The 13,786-nt window shown below is 38.9% G+C and overlaps 1 protein-coding gene across 1 annotated transcript; it reads left to right on the forward strand.

Moving 5' to 3' along the window:
* The first annotated feature begins 2,632 nt into the window (after positions 1-2,632).
* On the forward strand, positions 2,633-13,691 carry spdef (SAM pointed domain containing ets transcription factor). Its single transcript, XM_023410266.1, has 6 exons — positions 2,633-3,010; positions 7,784-8,237; positions 8,931-9,128; positions 9,350-9,397; positions 9,594-9,728; positions 11,031-13,691. Exons 2-6 carry the CDS (start codon positions 7,793-7,795, stop codon positions 11,207-11,209), a joined length of 1,005 nt encoding a protein of 334 aa, XP_023266034.1. The 5' UTR covers positions 2,633-3,010; positions 7,784-7,792; the 3' UTR covers positions 11,210-13,691.
* Positions 13,692-13,786: the final 95 nt, after the last annotated feature.

Below are 13,786 nucleotides of genomic sequence, written 5' to 3' on the forward strand. Positions count from 1 at the left end.
ACACATTCATATCCAATTTCATGCCGAATTGTCCAATGAAAGGAGCTGGTCGTCGCTCACGGTTTGATTTGGTGTGTCTACAAACACTCAGCTCCTAAGAAGTCTTGACGCAGTTTGTGCACACCCTCTCTGTATCTCACAATTAGTCCATTCACATTGTGGCGAACCATATCAAACTCACAGCGCCTGCATAGGAAATGGAAGAATAGAAAACAAGTCCTGAACCTGAAAAAGAAAAAGAAACTTTAAGCTTTAGTGCGTGCTATCAGAAGACTGGCCATTTAGCAACTTACATGGTGAATTAATAGCGAGATTAGAGGGGAAAGATTAGATAAACAGTCGTCTTAGAGTACCTTTATTGTTGTGGGTGACCACCGTTTTGCTAATTTTCTTTCAAAGCCTTTTCACAAACACCTGTTATTTCTTTGCTTTTGACAGAGGCACATTGTTCAAACAGGCTTAAATTACGTAATGCCCCCCCCCCCAAAGGAAACAGTTTTTTAACTACAATGCATCACTGTGCAGTCAGCAAACAGAAATACACAGGCCGTATTTGTGGTTAAGATTCACTAGCTCTAAATAAAGGGGAATAATGCCTGTTTCAGAGGTGAGATATGGTGCTGACGACAGTTTCTCTGACCACATAAATCAATATTCGTGCTAATATATATGTGCTTGATTTCTTTAGGTCTTATTGTTAGTCATGATATCACACATGCTGAAATGCAACTGAAATACAGGCACTTTCTTACATGCGTGTTGCAGGGAAATAACTGTAAAGGAGGCAAAAAAACAAAGGAAACGTATCAATCCTTAGTCTCATAGACTTTATAATGTAACATAAATGTCATAATGTTAAAGATAAAACTGAAATTCTCAAGTACTCCTTATTTTTGAATCAAACTACATCAACAATCTGCTGATGAAGACGTGATGTGTGATATGGTCAATGTGTTTATACTTGAAAACTAATGAAAACAACATGATTCGATTTCCCAAAATCATGTCTTTGTTTTCACTTTATCTATGTAATATTGACACTCCATGTATATTCATTGATTATTGGCTGGATTTTACGCTATAGACACCAGAGTGACTGAGCTCAGCTGATGACAGCAGAGAAATAGATCGAGTTGCTCAATGGTTTGAATTCTTTTTTTTTTTTTTCCAATGTTAAAACTTGTCGCTGTTTCAAGATGACCACAGTGACTATGAAGGATGATAAATCTAAGTCAACAGGGGACCATACTTCACCACATTTAAGAGGGGATTATATAATTAGCTATAAAAACACATATAATTACTATTTACTTTGGACTGTAAAAGTTCCCAACAGTATATAAAGCAGTTAATTTTATCTCCACCTCCATCAGCCACATTATTAAAAGCCAGGCACACCCTCTGGTGTTTTGACTTACACTGCTCAGCTCTCAGGACAGACAGCAGCACTGATGGTGAATGGATTATCTTAGTGAATAAAAACAAACAAACACACACTTTAGAAAGAAATCTCTTTAGTATCCTATTAAGACAGACTGTGAACCTATTCTTTCAGTATAAGCTTATAATGTGGCTGCAAATGATCCACATTATAAGTTAATACTTAAGTCACGAGTCACTCTTTATCTTAAAGTTTCCTTGACAAATATTAGTAACTTAAGTGTGAGGTGATTAATGTTTTTCTCATATTGTCTAAGCAGTGGCTCCATCTGTTTATTACCTGTAGCTGCAGGTCACCTGAGTCTGCCTCTGCGCTGTGAAACCAGCATGTGGAGAAACGCACAAACACCAAAAAGGGATGATTTAAACCTGGACAGGTTGGTGGAAGATGTACTCAGATCCTTCACATTCGCAAAAGTACCAACACCATAATGTAGAAATACTCCATCACAAGTCCTGCATTCAAAATCTTACTTAAATAATAGTAACAGTAATATCAGCAAAATTAAAAATGAAAAAACTCATTCTGCAGTAGTATATGTATAACAATGTATATGAAATTGTTAGATGTGTAAGTTGAGTTAATTTTAACTACCTCATGTACAGTCAGTTCACTACACGGGTTCCTCACCTGTTGGTCGGGCTCCTCCTGAGGGTCACCGGATAAATCTGAGAAGTTGTGAAATTATATGTTTTATGATTTTTAATGTAAAATCTTAATCTGAAAAAAGTAACATGTATAGCTATAGCTCTCACATAAATATACTACTCTTCTACTACTACTACTACTACTAGGATAAAGTAATGAAAATATTCCTCAAATATGTTCTTCAGTACTTGATTAAAATGTTACTCAGTTACTTTCCACCACCGCACCTGGAAACATTCAGCTGTGAAGCAAGAGTGGTAACTAGAAAACCTTTCATTTTCTTATAAAGTTTTTTTTCAAAGTGATAAAACTCTTTAGTCTCTTATCGCTTTGAATTGTCTGTCACCTAAGCTCTGAGGTCAACTAGTAGTGTTTGAGGAGGTCTGAGCTAATCTGCAAGACACATGGCACTTCAGACTCACACACACACACACACACACACACACACCTACACACATTCACTGGGTTGTGTGCATAAGTAAACACAACTTCCCTATAAATATAAATTGCAGTCAATGGTGCTGGAATTCCTTTGCACTCACTCACCCAGTCACTTGCCCTGGCTCTTTCTCACTTTGTACACACCCCCAGCAGGTGCTTTCACTACAAAGTTTAGTTTGCAGTTGTGCTTTAGGCTGTGACTTCCAGGTTAATTGTAATTCTACCAAAAAGCCTGGGAGGGTCCGAGGCCTCGGACTGGGGGCTCTGTGACAGTCATCGGGGGGGGAAACAGATTTAAAGGTGCCTTCTGTCTGCAGCACCTCTGTCCTCAAGTAGCACCCGGGCGTCCCGTCTGAGGCGAGGGTTGATCAGAAACGGGACAAAAGGTCATCTTTCGTCCTGAACAGAACCAGAGCTGTACTGCATCTACCGTCATCCAGTGAAGTCTCTACCTCTGGCCATCAGAGCATCTTTGTCTCGGTAAGAAGACCCTGACTTACACAATGTCTAACATATCTGATGTGTGACTTAAGAAGAAATATAGTGTTTATTTTCTATTATTATCATTATTGTTATTTAAAGGATGAAATGACACCAGGTATATTTTCATACACACATTACTGTGAACATTTTAATAGCACAGATGTCCAACTTTTCTATTTCTGATGTTGATAATACCATCATCTTATCTTCCAGAGAAAATAAAAGGCATCCTCTGTGCAATTGAATTAATGTATATCTAAAGCAATATAAATAATCTGATCTATGGCCAGAATTTTGGTTAGTATTCAGTTTCACAGTTAGGAACTTCAATTTTAACAGAGTGAACAAACTTCAGCTTCACCACTGAGTATCAAAAACAACACAAGACAGTTGTTAGAGCAGATTTAAGAAAACAGGGAGTTTGAAAACACAAAAATGTTAAGTTGTCACTCTTAGTTTTGCAATTTTGCTTGGTCACAGCAATAAAGAAGACAACTGGGTTTAATGTCATTGGTAAGTTGACAGCTATAACTTTGATTGAAAACAAAAGCATATCAGTGTAAATCCTCTTGTTGACAGATTGGACCCAGAGATGGATGAAAAGCTTATATTATTCATGCTATTCATTGTTGTTTTCTTTGTTTGCCCTGTATCATAGTTATACTTACCTGTTTTTCTTGTTTCTGTATATGTGAAAAGAACTCAGAAAAGAAAGATCAGAACTCAGAAAGATAAAAAACAAAATGTGGTCAGGTCTGAGGGATTGTTGGTGGTTTCAGATCAAAAACCACAATGATAATGAAAAGATTTGTCACTGATATCCAGCATAAGCTGGTGGATTGAATTGTAAATTTGATTACCGGAGGAAAATAAATACAATATTCAGAACTAGCAGCGCAACTTCTTCAGGGCAATCTGGATGCTACAGTGACTCGGTATTGGCAAAAGACATGTTTGGCACGCTAACTTTAGTGAAAGAAGTGACATAAATAGAAGCAAAACAAGAGGGTTGGAGACAACTCTAGGGCGAGTAAAGGAATGAAGTTTGATGCTCAATTCACAACGTTCCTTCTAGACTGGTAATGCCTGCATTAGCGATGTAGAAATAGCAAAACTTACAAAGAGTTCCTTTAAGCCAGATTTATAGTCCACACAAGGCGTTAACGTGAGTCCCACTGCAGGCGACTATGGCAAACAATTTGATTTATAGTTGATAATTGTAACACAGTGACTGTGTTTACATTCGTTCATGTACTTTGTGACACAGTGAGCTATGGTCAGCGTTGTGCAAGTTCACACTTCATAATAGCTAGTTTAAAGTTCAGTTCACACAGATTAAAAGGTTTTCCCAATTACATTGTGGTGACAAACATAATTGCTGGCTGGATCGTGTTCAGAGGCAACATCTTATTGAATGAATTACAGCATTACGTTTCCTTCTAAATGTATTTTATATTGCAAATTACTTGTAAATTAATTTGCTATTGACATATTTTTGTGTAACTTTTAAAACTACAATTTAAAAACCTGCTCTTTCTAATCTTCTCACAATCAGCAGTTTGGATCCAGCTGCATCAGCACATGCCTTAGGCTCCATAGTGAGAGTCTCCGTATCTTCACTATCTCTGCAATTTCTCTGCACAAAAAAAACAGGTGACAGGTTTATTTTTTCCATCTGGACAGGTTATGCCACCAATCTTCAGGTCCAATCAATTGTATGAAGTTTATCATCTGCATCATTAACTGTAAATACAGCTCTTTGTCAAAATTAATTAGTACCAACAGCAAAAACATTTGAAATGTTTTAGTGTTTCCTAAGATATTGGTATAATGCCAGTGCACCTGACTAACAGTAGAAATTAATCACCAAGTGTCTCAACATCCCCCACTGGCAGTTATTAAAACCTGCTCAGTGGTGGAAAAAATAAAGAATATAATAAAACATAAAGAATATAATGAAACCTAATAAAAACTGGAGAAATTTGTGTAATGGTCTGTAAACTACACAGATTGTCAATAGCAATAGAAAATGAAAGGCACTGTCACAAATCCACCTTTATTTGCAATCCATAAAAGTAGCAAAAAACCTAAAACTAGACTACTACTACACCTAAACCTACTTTATGATGTGAACACAGCACCTGCACATGTCACTGCTGCCATAAAATAACATCCAATTCATTCTCTCCACCCTGCAGGCTTTCTTTCCAACAATAGTCACAGTGAGAAAAGTAGCTCAACATAATGATGAAACTCCTTCTTTTTTCTTTGTTCACGGAACAATGACTTCCTTAGTTGGTCCAAGTTTCCCTCTTTTCATCTCTTTAATGTTCATATGGCAAATAGTCACACTTTTAACTCAAGGCTCGAACAACACAGGACTTTTTTTTGTGATGAGCAGAGCACTCAAATGTTTTGGTCAGTTTTAGATAGATATTGTCAAATCTTCTCTACATGTGACATTTTCTTTTTTCTCCAACTAGGATTGAATCCTCCAGGTTAAACACACTTTTGAAAGAGTACACTTTTTGGTTGTTTTAATCACTACTCATTAACTTCAATCTAAACACTTGGCCGACTTCTGTCACAAAACTGTTTCAGCAACAATGATGAATGGGGTAAAAGGTTAATTTTAAGCTAGATTGGTTGTATTGGTCTGAAACTTATAATACTTTTATTTAAGCAAAGGGTTCGGAAGTGAGGACTTTTTTTTTTGTGGTATCTCAGGCATCAAAAGCTCTTTAACTTTAGGCCATTGTTCATTAGTTTGATTTAGATTTTTTGCACACACAAAAAGAAAGAGTGATAACACAGCTTCAGTCAATAACAGGAACCTCAAATAATCACCATCTTCATGTTAAATGAGACCAAGCATGTAGAAGAGATGGTTCCCAGCGTGGATGCCTGCGGTACTGAGTCCTTTTCCTTCGGTGTCAAAGGCTGACTTTGCTGAGTAAATGGAGCAAGCTCTAATGCTCCTGAAATGAATATCAGCGACTTGACCAAACTCATTTAGAGATCAGTCAGGGTCTTAATCCCTCTCCCCGGGGGTGGGTGTTTGTGTCTTTTTCTTGTGCCCCCTCTTCCTTTTGGAAGAAGGTAATATGGCTAAATTTGCTTTGCTAATGGGCTTAGTGCAAGCTGTTACAGAGCAGAGTTAACACGCAGCAGCCAGGCAGGGATACCAGTGGCTTTTAATCTGACTCCTGATGGAGAGAAAGGGAGAGTGGGTTATAGTTTACGAGAAGTTTGGAGATAAAAGCAAGACTGGGGAGGTTTTACAGTGGGGGGTCGAGGACCAAAGACTAGAAGAGGGAATCTTTTTTTGGGGGGCAGGGAAGATAACTTCATTAATCTTTGGGGAAGTTTGGTAAGAGAGAGAAAAAAAGTATTTTCTCAACAGTTGTTAACAGCTTTACAATTAATGTCCCCTTCAGAAAAAAGAAAAAAAGAAACTTGTGCTCTTAAATCCAAAATGCAAACATAGTATATGACCTTTTGGAGCTGGAATGAATTGGTTCTTAAAAGTGTGTAGACACCTTTTCTCTATAATAAAGGTTTAAGATGATTTAGGCTGATGGGTGTAGACAATCAATCGACAAGTTTTTATGAGTCTTTAATGTCTTTTTTATCTTGACAAACAAAGCCGTGACTCTCCTTGAACATGTGCTCTGTAGAAGCACACTTCCTTTACTGTGGCATCCTCTACAACCACTGATAACCTGGTGTGTGTGTGTGTGTGTGTGTGTGTGTGTGTGTGTGTGTGTATGACGGCCGTGTGCCTTCCCATATGCCAGCTGTGGCAGGTGCACATTATGCGTGCCATATGCGAATTCGCCCTGAGATTATAGCACTTGTGCTACAGCTGACATCCATAAATGAAGACTTATGATGGCAATTTCCTGCTTAAAAAAAGCTGTCGCACCTATCTTTCCAATCTTCATAAAACACACACTTTTTCTTTTTTTTTTTTTTTTGCACATGTGGTTTTGTGCAGATTTTGTGCACACTCTTCTCCACATTATCTAACTTCCATTTGATTAAAATCTCCAGCTGACAGTGGAGACAGAGGGCTGCAGAGACGGCACCTTGAAAGCCAAGGCAGGCGGCGGAGCTGCTTCAGGTCTCAATACGAGTCACCTACCCCCAAGACATCAGCCATTCTGGGCCACTGACCCACAAATAAGAGACTCAGTCAAATCCATTTTGCCCCATGCCTGTCAGCGCTGTGTGTGTTTTAACTCTGTTGAGAGTCATTTTCCTGGTATCTCCATTAGGCTTGGGGTTCTTATAGAGCGACGACAGCACGGTCTCACCACAGTTCTGCTCACAACACGTTAGGAAAAAGGGATTCTTGCTTGCAGCCACTCTGATGGAGCTCTTATTACAAAGCTAAAACAAATGCTGGTTTAGCAGCCAAAGAATTGTAAGACAGGAGCTGTTGGTAAAGGTATTTGTCTTTTTGTCTTAAATCATGAAATCATTTTAATCTAAGTGATGTTGAACTGCTTGAATGTTGCAAAACTTTGTCAGACAGGATTTTCATTAACAAGGTCTTGTCCTCTGCATATTTAAATGATATATTCACCTTCAACTACTTTTCTCGTCCGTGGAAGTGCTTATGATCTCCCACTATTCATGATGATTTGACAATATTTTAACTAATTTTTTGCAATGCTGAAAGGAAACTTTAAAAAGTTTAAATGGCTCACGCATGTGCTGGTCGCAGGTTAGAAAAAATTTCACGTGGCTTGTTTCCTTCATCTTCAGGTACCAGTTATGTCAAACTCAGTGGGCAGTTTATCGGATGGCACAGTGTACGGGTCCCGGATTGGGATGACAGAGGACTCCCTCGCCCTTCTGGAGCGAAACAGGGGCTCTGGAGACCCTTGGGACATGGGGGAGACCAAACCAAACATGGAAGCTCTGGAGCGTGGCATGCCAGGCCTCTACCTCTCCTGCTTCGACATGCTTCTCACTGAAGATGCAGCATGGCTAGTGAAAGTTTCAGAGGCCTCCCCAACACTGGCTCTACCCATGACTCACATGGAGCCCCAGGAAGAGCCAGAGCAGTGCCCCGTCATTGATAGCCAGGAACAGGGACTCTCTCCGGGGCTGGAGGGCCAGGAGGAGGAGCGGTCTCTGGAGCAGGTGCAGAGCATGGTGGTGGGAGAGGTTCTGAAGGACATTGAAACAGCCTGCAAACTGCTCAATATCACCCCAGGTAGGCTGCCGTCCAACACACCTGCTACTGCAGTTACTCAAACTCAAGCAGGGTGTTACAGTATCAAGACATATAACTGACAAAGAAACAAATCTTTAAAGCATACAAGGCATTTTTCATGTCTCCAAAATGTTGCCAGTTATTTGCAGGTATAAGAATATTGATTCAGAGATGTTTAAGCCGCTGGTTCTTACTCCCAAAATCAACACATATTTGTGTGGATAGCCCAGGCAGGATGACAGATCTCTTAAATCATATCCTTACTGACGCAAAGCTGTGTTTGCCTGCTCCAGGATATGTTTAATCCTGACCTTTGCATGAGGTTTCTTGGGTTGTGACAGTGATGGCTCCTTCCTGCCAGTATACGTGTACACAGTCTTAAGGGCGAGGTCTCTCATGCTCACAAAGCAAACACAGGAAGCATTATGTATTGTTCTGGCTGTCATAAACCAATACGATCCCCAGTCATCTGTTCTGCTGTTCAGGATTGCTGTGCCATTAAAGTATGACCACCTTGTGTGTTATTATGTGTAAACATACCCAAACGAAACCCACTAAATTGGGAATTTAACTGATTAACGTGACTCAATATGACAATAATCTCACTGGACAAACGAGTCCAAACAAGGTCATTTATTGCAGTGGCAGGTGGGACTTTTCTCACCGCTTTCATATCTTTCTTTGTTTTCCTAGACCCCATAGAGTGGAGCACAGGAAATGTGCAGAAGTGGCTGCTGTGGACTGAACATCTGTACAGGTTGCCCCACGCAGGAAAGTCCTTCCAGGAGCTGACAGGAAAGGACCTTTGTGCCATGAGCGAGGAGGAGTTTCGCCAGCGTTCGCCGCAGTGTGGCGACACGCTGCACGCACACCTGGACATATGGAAGTCAGGTAAGGGTGTGATATTTATTCAAGTTCTTCATAGATTGCTGCACCTTATACAATGATTGTATTGCCTAATGTTTAGCTGTTTTGAACTTTTGAATTTGTGTGCATGCGTGTGTTAATGCGTTTATGAATATGTTTGAGTAGGTGTAAGATGTATAAGCATGAATTCATTTAAAGTAAAAGCTTGTTTTTAAATTGAATATTTGTCTCTCTTTTACTTCCAGCTGCCTGGATGAAAGAGAGGTGTTCAGCTGGAGATACGAAAACTACAGGTAGGTTTGTTTTTCAAACTACAATAAATGAAAGGTGCATACACACAAAGTCAGGCAAAAAAAATCTAATGCGCAGAAGTACTTTCAATTTATACACACTGTGACAAGAAGACACTGGACACTGGGCTTTTTGTGCCACATAAAATGTGTCTTTTCTCAGTGAATCACAACCGAATGTTGTTGCTTTGTTGCGTAGGCAGTGAGGAGCTTTGGTCTGAAGCAGATTCGTCCTGTTCGGGTCAGCCTATTCATCTGTGGCAGTTCCTCAGAGAGCTCCTGCTCAAACCTCACAGCTATGGACGCTGCATCCGCTGGCTCAATAAAGAAAAAGGTAACCTCATTTTTTACTGTCATGTGCACACATGCTTCATCTCCAGCCATTTTAATCCACACTGTTTTAAATATCCATCAGTTTTCTAAAAAAAAATCTGGGAACAGAATTTTTTTTTATTTTAGAGGATGTTGCAATGAAAGCAAAAACAACATAGAAATTTAAATTAAAATATATGTTTTTATCATTAATTTCCCATCCACTCACAGTTCAGAGTGCACACTTCAAATGAAATTTAAAACTTTAGCTTTAATCATTTTGACTGTAGCTGGCTTCTCCTCTGCTTTCTCTCTCTACATGCCAACTGCTTTCATCTCTTACTCTTTAAAGCGGTTGTAACTGATATTTCACAATAACAATGTGTCAAATGACAGCGTGAAAAACGTTGTCAAAGGGATCATTTGTATAGTGATGAACCGAAAGAGAATTCTCTGAGTTTTATGGAGAGTTTTCAGAATGCCCCGCCTCTCTGTCCAGTTTGATATTAGCCAGGCGTTAGGCGGAGTCACGCACTGCATGATGGTGATGACGGAGCAGCCCACTCTCTTGGTTCAATCTCACCACCCACTGTTCTCTACCTGCTCAGCACCAAACAGCAGACAGACACAGTTAGCGACAAGCTCCTGAACATAGTGGAACATTTCGCAGCTCAAGAGCCAGATATTTCCTTCAGGTGGTGGAGACCAAAAACAGAGCAAAAAGTTGTATGACTTCAAATGAATGACCCCGTTGCACTTCACACTTTGTCTGAGACGTGAACCTTTTTCAGAGCTTCAGCTGATACTTCAACTCCTCAAGTGCCTCAATTTCAACAACAGCTGCTTCTAATTATTTTCCCCTCATTAACATTGTTTCAAAAGATCCAAAGAATCAACGTATTACAATCAAATATTCTATTAGCAAATTTCAGAAGTGCCACATTTTTCCTCAGAAATGTACAATTTAAATTCAATATACTTGCACACAACAGTGCAATGAATTAAAAAAATTCTAGTACAATATTACGGTAGCCTATGTTTTGTAGATATTTTTAGCACAACAGCACAATTAATGCTAAAATAATTTGTTTCTAAAAGCATTTTGTTAAAAAAAAAACAAAAAAGCCTTCTTGTCCTTGGAGTTTACTCTCAATGAAACTGTAAATACTGTAAAATAAAAGAAATAAAAGAAATATGCATGCAAGTGGTTGACTAATCTCCAAGTCGCTCTCTTTATGAGCGAATATAAAATGTCAGCACTGTCTCTTTTATACGTTTTGTGGCATGTTGTTACAAATGTCAAATCTCCTGTGACTCCCACCAGGTATTTTTAAAATTGAAGACTCGGCCCACGTCGCGAGACTGTGGGGACTCAGAAAGAATCGACCTGCGATGAACTATGACAAGCTGAGCCGCTCCATACGTCAGTACTACAAGAAGGGCATCATCCGCAAGCCTGACGTGTCTCAGAGACTGGTGTACCAGTTTGTTCATCCAGTATGAGACTGCAGCAGACTGAGAGGAGGGGGAGGAGGAGGAGGAGATGGAAACCTACAAAATTAAAAGGACACGCTATCTCACCATGCACTTGAACACCTAAACCCAAGATGAAAAGGTGACAGAGAACACGTGCACTGACCAACCCCAATGGTACACACTTCCAATGCCAAGACCAAAGTAACAGCTGGCAGCTGCTGCGCGAAGGCTTATCTGTGCATGGGCCGAGAGGAAGAGGCAAAACAATGTGGCTGCTGAGGCTTTTTCCTGCTGCACAATCACACGGCCAGAAAAAAATTAAATGAACTGCCTTTTCATTTGCATGATCTGCCTGTTTATTTTTCCACAATGTGATTCCCAATTATCCTACGCTCACTTCAGCAAACAGATAGAACTGATAACTCTTACATATAAGCTTCATGAAAACGCCCATCGCCCACAGCTACATTTGTTTTGTCTTTTCGTTTCGCTCATCTTGACCATGGTCTCTGTTTGAATTAGAGCCAGTTTTTCTGCCACAGTTGAACGTGTGGTCACGATTGATTTGCTTCTTTTTTGGGTTTGGCCCTGGTTGTTATGCACACAGTCAGTGAGTCAGCTCCCATAACCCATCGACCACAGGACAGGCACTCTTTTTTTTTTCTTATCTGATTCAAGGGTGAAAACCTATAAGAGGACCCTTAAGACTCTGCTGTGACTGTGTTTATAATGCCACTTTTTATCTATTTTTATTCATGGTGTAACTTGGTTTCACTGCTAAAGAGCCCTGCTTTATATTTTATGTTTTCAACTCTGGTATATACTGCTGTATATTGCATTTTATGTTGTGGATGTTTTATTGTGGAGACCCAAAGTGTTCAAAATAAAATAAATAGAGAGTGGAATATATAATCACACATGCATACAGAACATATCATATAACCATGAAATTATATAATAATCTAATACAGTTTTTGCCATCCTAGCATCTCCATAACACTTTGTTTTGATATTTCAGTGCAACCCAATTATTTGATTGCCCTGACATTCATATCCCTCCCAGGATGAACTGTAATAACTTTGGTGATCTCCTTATTTTCATGTAGTGCCATCAGTTCAATGTTTAAGTTTGTCAGATTCTTTGGTTTATAACCAGATCCCTGCAAATCTAAAGGCATTCCCATCAGCCTCAGCTGCACTTTGTGTGCTAATTGGCAAATGTTCATACATGCTAACCTCTAACACACATGTTAATACTGCTTAACATGAACATGCTAGTATTATCATTGGGATCATGCTGATGTTAACACTTAGATTACAACACGCCTGTGTTCAAGTACATTCTCACAGCGTTGCTGGCATGTCTGTGGACTCTCAGTCCTGTTATTTAGTTTTAACAGCTTTTTAAATATCACAGTCTGTTTTTATTTACCATTCTTAATAGATATTGTCAAAAAGTCTCGACATAAAAAATTAACACAAAAAACAATAATAAAAATTACATGGAATAAACTTTTATTTTGAAAGAAAATAGGATGACATAACATTTCATTTCCAGACTAACTGGATTATTTTACAATCACATAGTTTTTGTATTTGATCTTTCTTTAAGTATTTATTTCATTCTTTTTTTGTATGTATTTACCGGTAATTCATTTTGAATGCTTTGGTTGTCCACATTTTACACCCATAGTGCTTCCTATTTTCTCCTGGAGATATTGCCTAAATGTCTGCCTGAGCAAGGATACGGTATCCGAGCTTCAAACAGGGCTCAATAAACTTTATTTTTTAATGGACCATGCACCTGTGTGGTGTCTCTACCTAAAAGTAAAGTAGCACATATAAATTCAGCTACATGTTCTCGGGAAAGCAAACGAAGGCTCAACAATCATCACGTAATTACTAATATTGCATGTTTAATTACATTTTATCTTCTTGCTCTTTCTTTTTCTTGTAAGATTTGTCATAATTGCTCTTTATATGAAATAAGCCAGAGGGTAAATATCTGCTAAGAAAAGGTGGGCTTGAACTATAACTCGAGCTGTTTAACTTTGCAGGTAAACTTATCCCTGTATGTTCTGGTGTACAGGTGTCAAATCTCACTGAGAGAAACATGAGTTAAAAGCATCAAGTGGAGATATGATGTCAGTCTTGAGGTGAAAGGATATGACTGTGTGATAGTTATTTTCAGTTCAGAACACAATTCTCACGTGATAATACACAGACAAATGTGTAAAACATCATAGAATTATATATATTTCAGGCCTGTGGCATACAGAGTTACTTCTGCACTAATTAGGACTGAGCAGAATAAATGAGTAGGCCCCACCCACTGTTTCAGCTCTGTCTGACACACCTCTGCAAACGACTGTTTTAATTCACCATCCACCCTGCAAACACATCCTTATGAACTCTCTCAGTAGGGAGGGGCTGTTTAAAATGTTATCTAAGGAAAGAAATGTATATGCATAAATCTGTATTTCATTTAAATTTCTTCACTTATTTTTCATCCCTTTTTGCCTGTGTTGTCTTGAAATACATCAGAATTAATTTCCAATTTTTAAAATTTTCTTTTGAACCGTGCTCCACTGCCTTGAATTATAT

Source organism: Seriola lalandi, unplaced genomic scaffold (assembly GCF_002814215.2).
Source record: "Seriola lalandi dorsalis isolate HSWRI2012SDOR001 ecotype SW California unplaced genomic scaffold, Sedor1 jcf7180002054420, whole genome shotgun sequence".
Lineage (NCBI taxonomy): Eukaryota > Metazoa > Chordata > Actinopteri > Carangiformes > Carangidae > Seriola > Seriola lalandi.

Excerpts from the sequence above, each read along its gene's own strand:
- spdef (XM_023410266.1), top strand. The coding sequence starts at position 7,793 with ATGTCAAACTCAGTGGGCAGTTTATCGGATGGCACAGTGTACGGGTCC. Across the intron at positions 8,238-8,930 it reads ACTGCTCAATATCACCCCAG|ACCCCATAGAGTGGAGCACA; the intron begins GTAGGCTGCCGT and ends TTGTTTTCCTAG. Across the intron at positions 9,729-11,030 it reads CTGGCTCAATAAAGAAAAAG|GTATTTTTAAAATTGAAGAC; the intron begins GTAACCTCATTT and ends GACTCCCACCAG.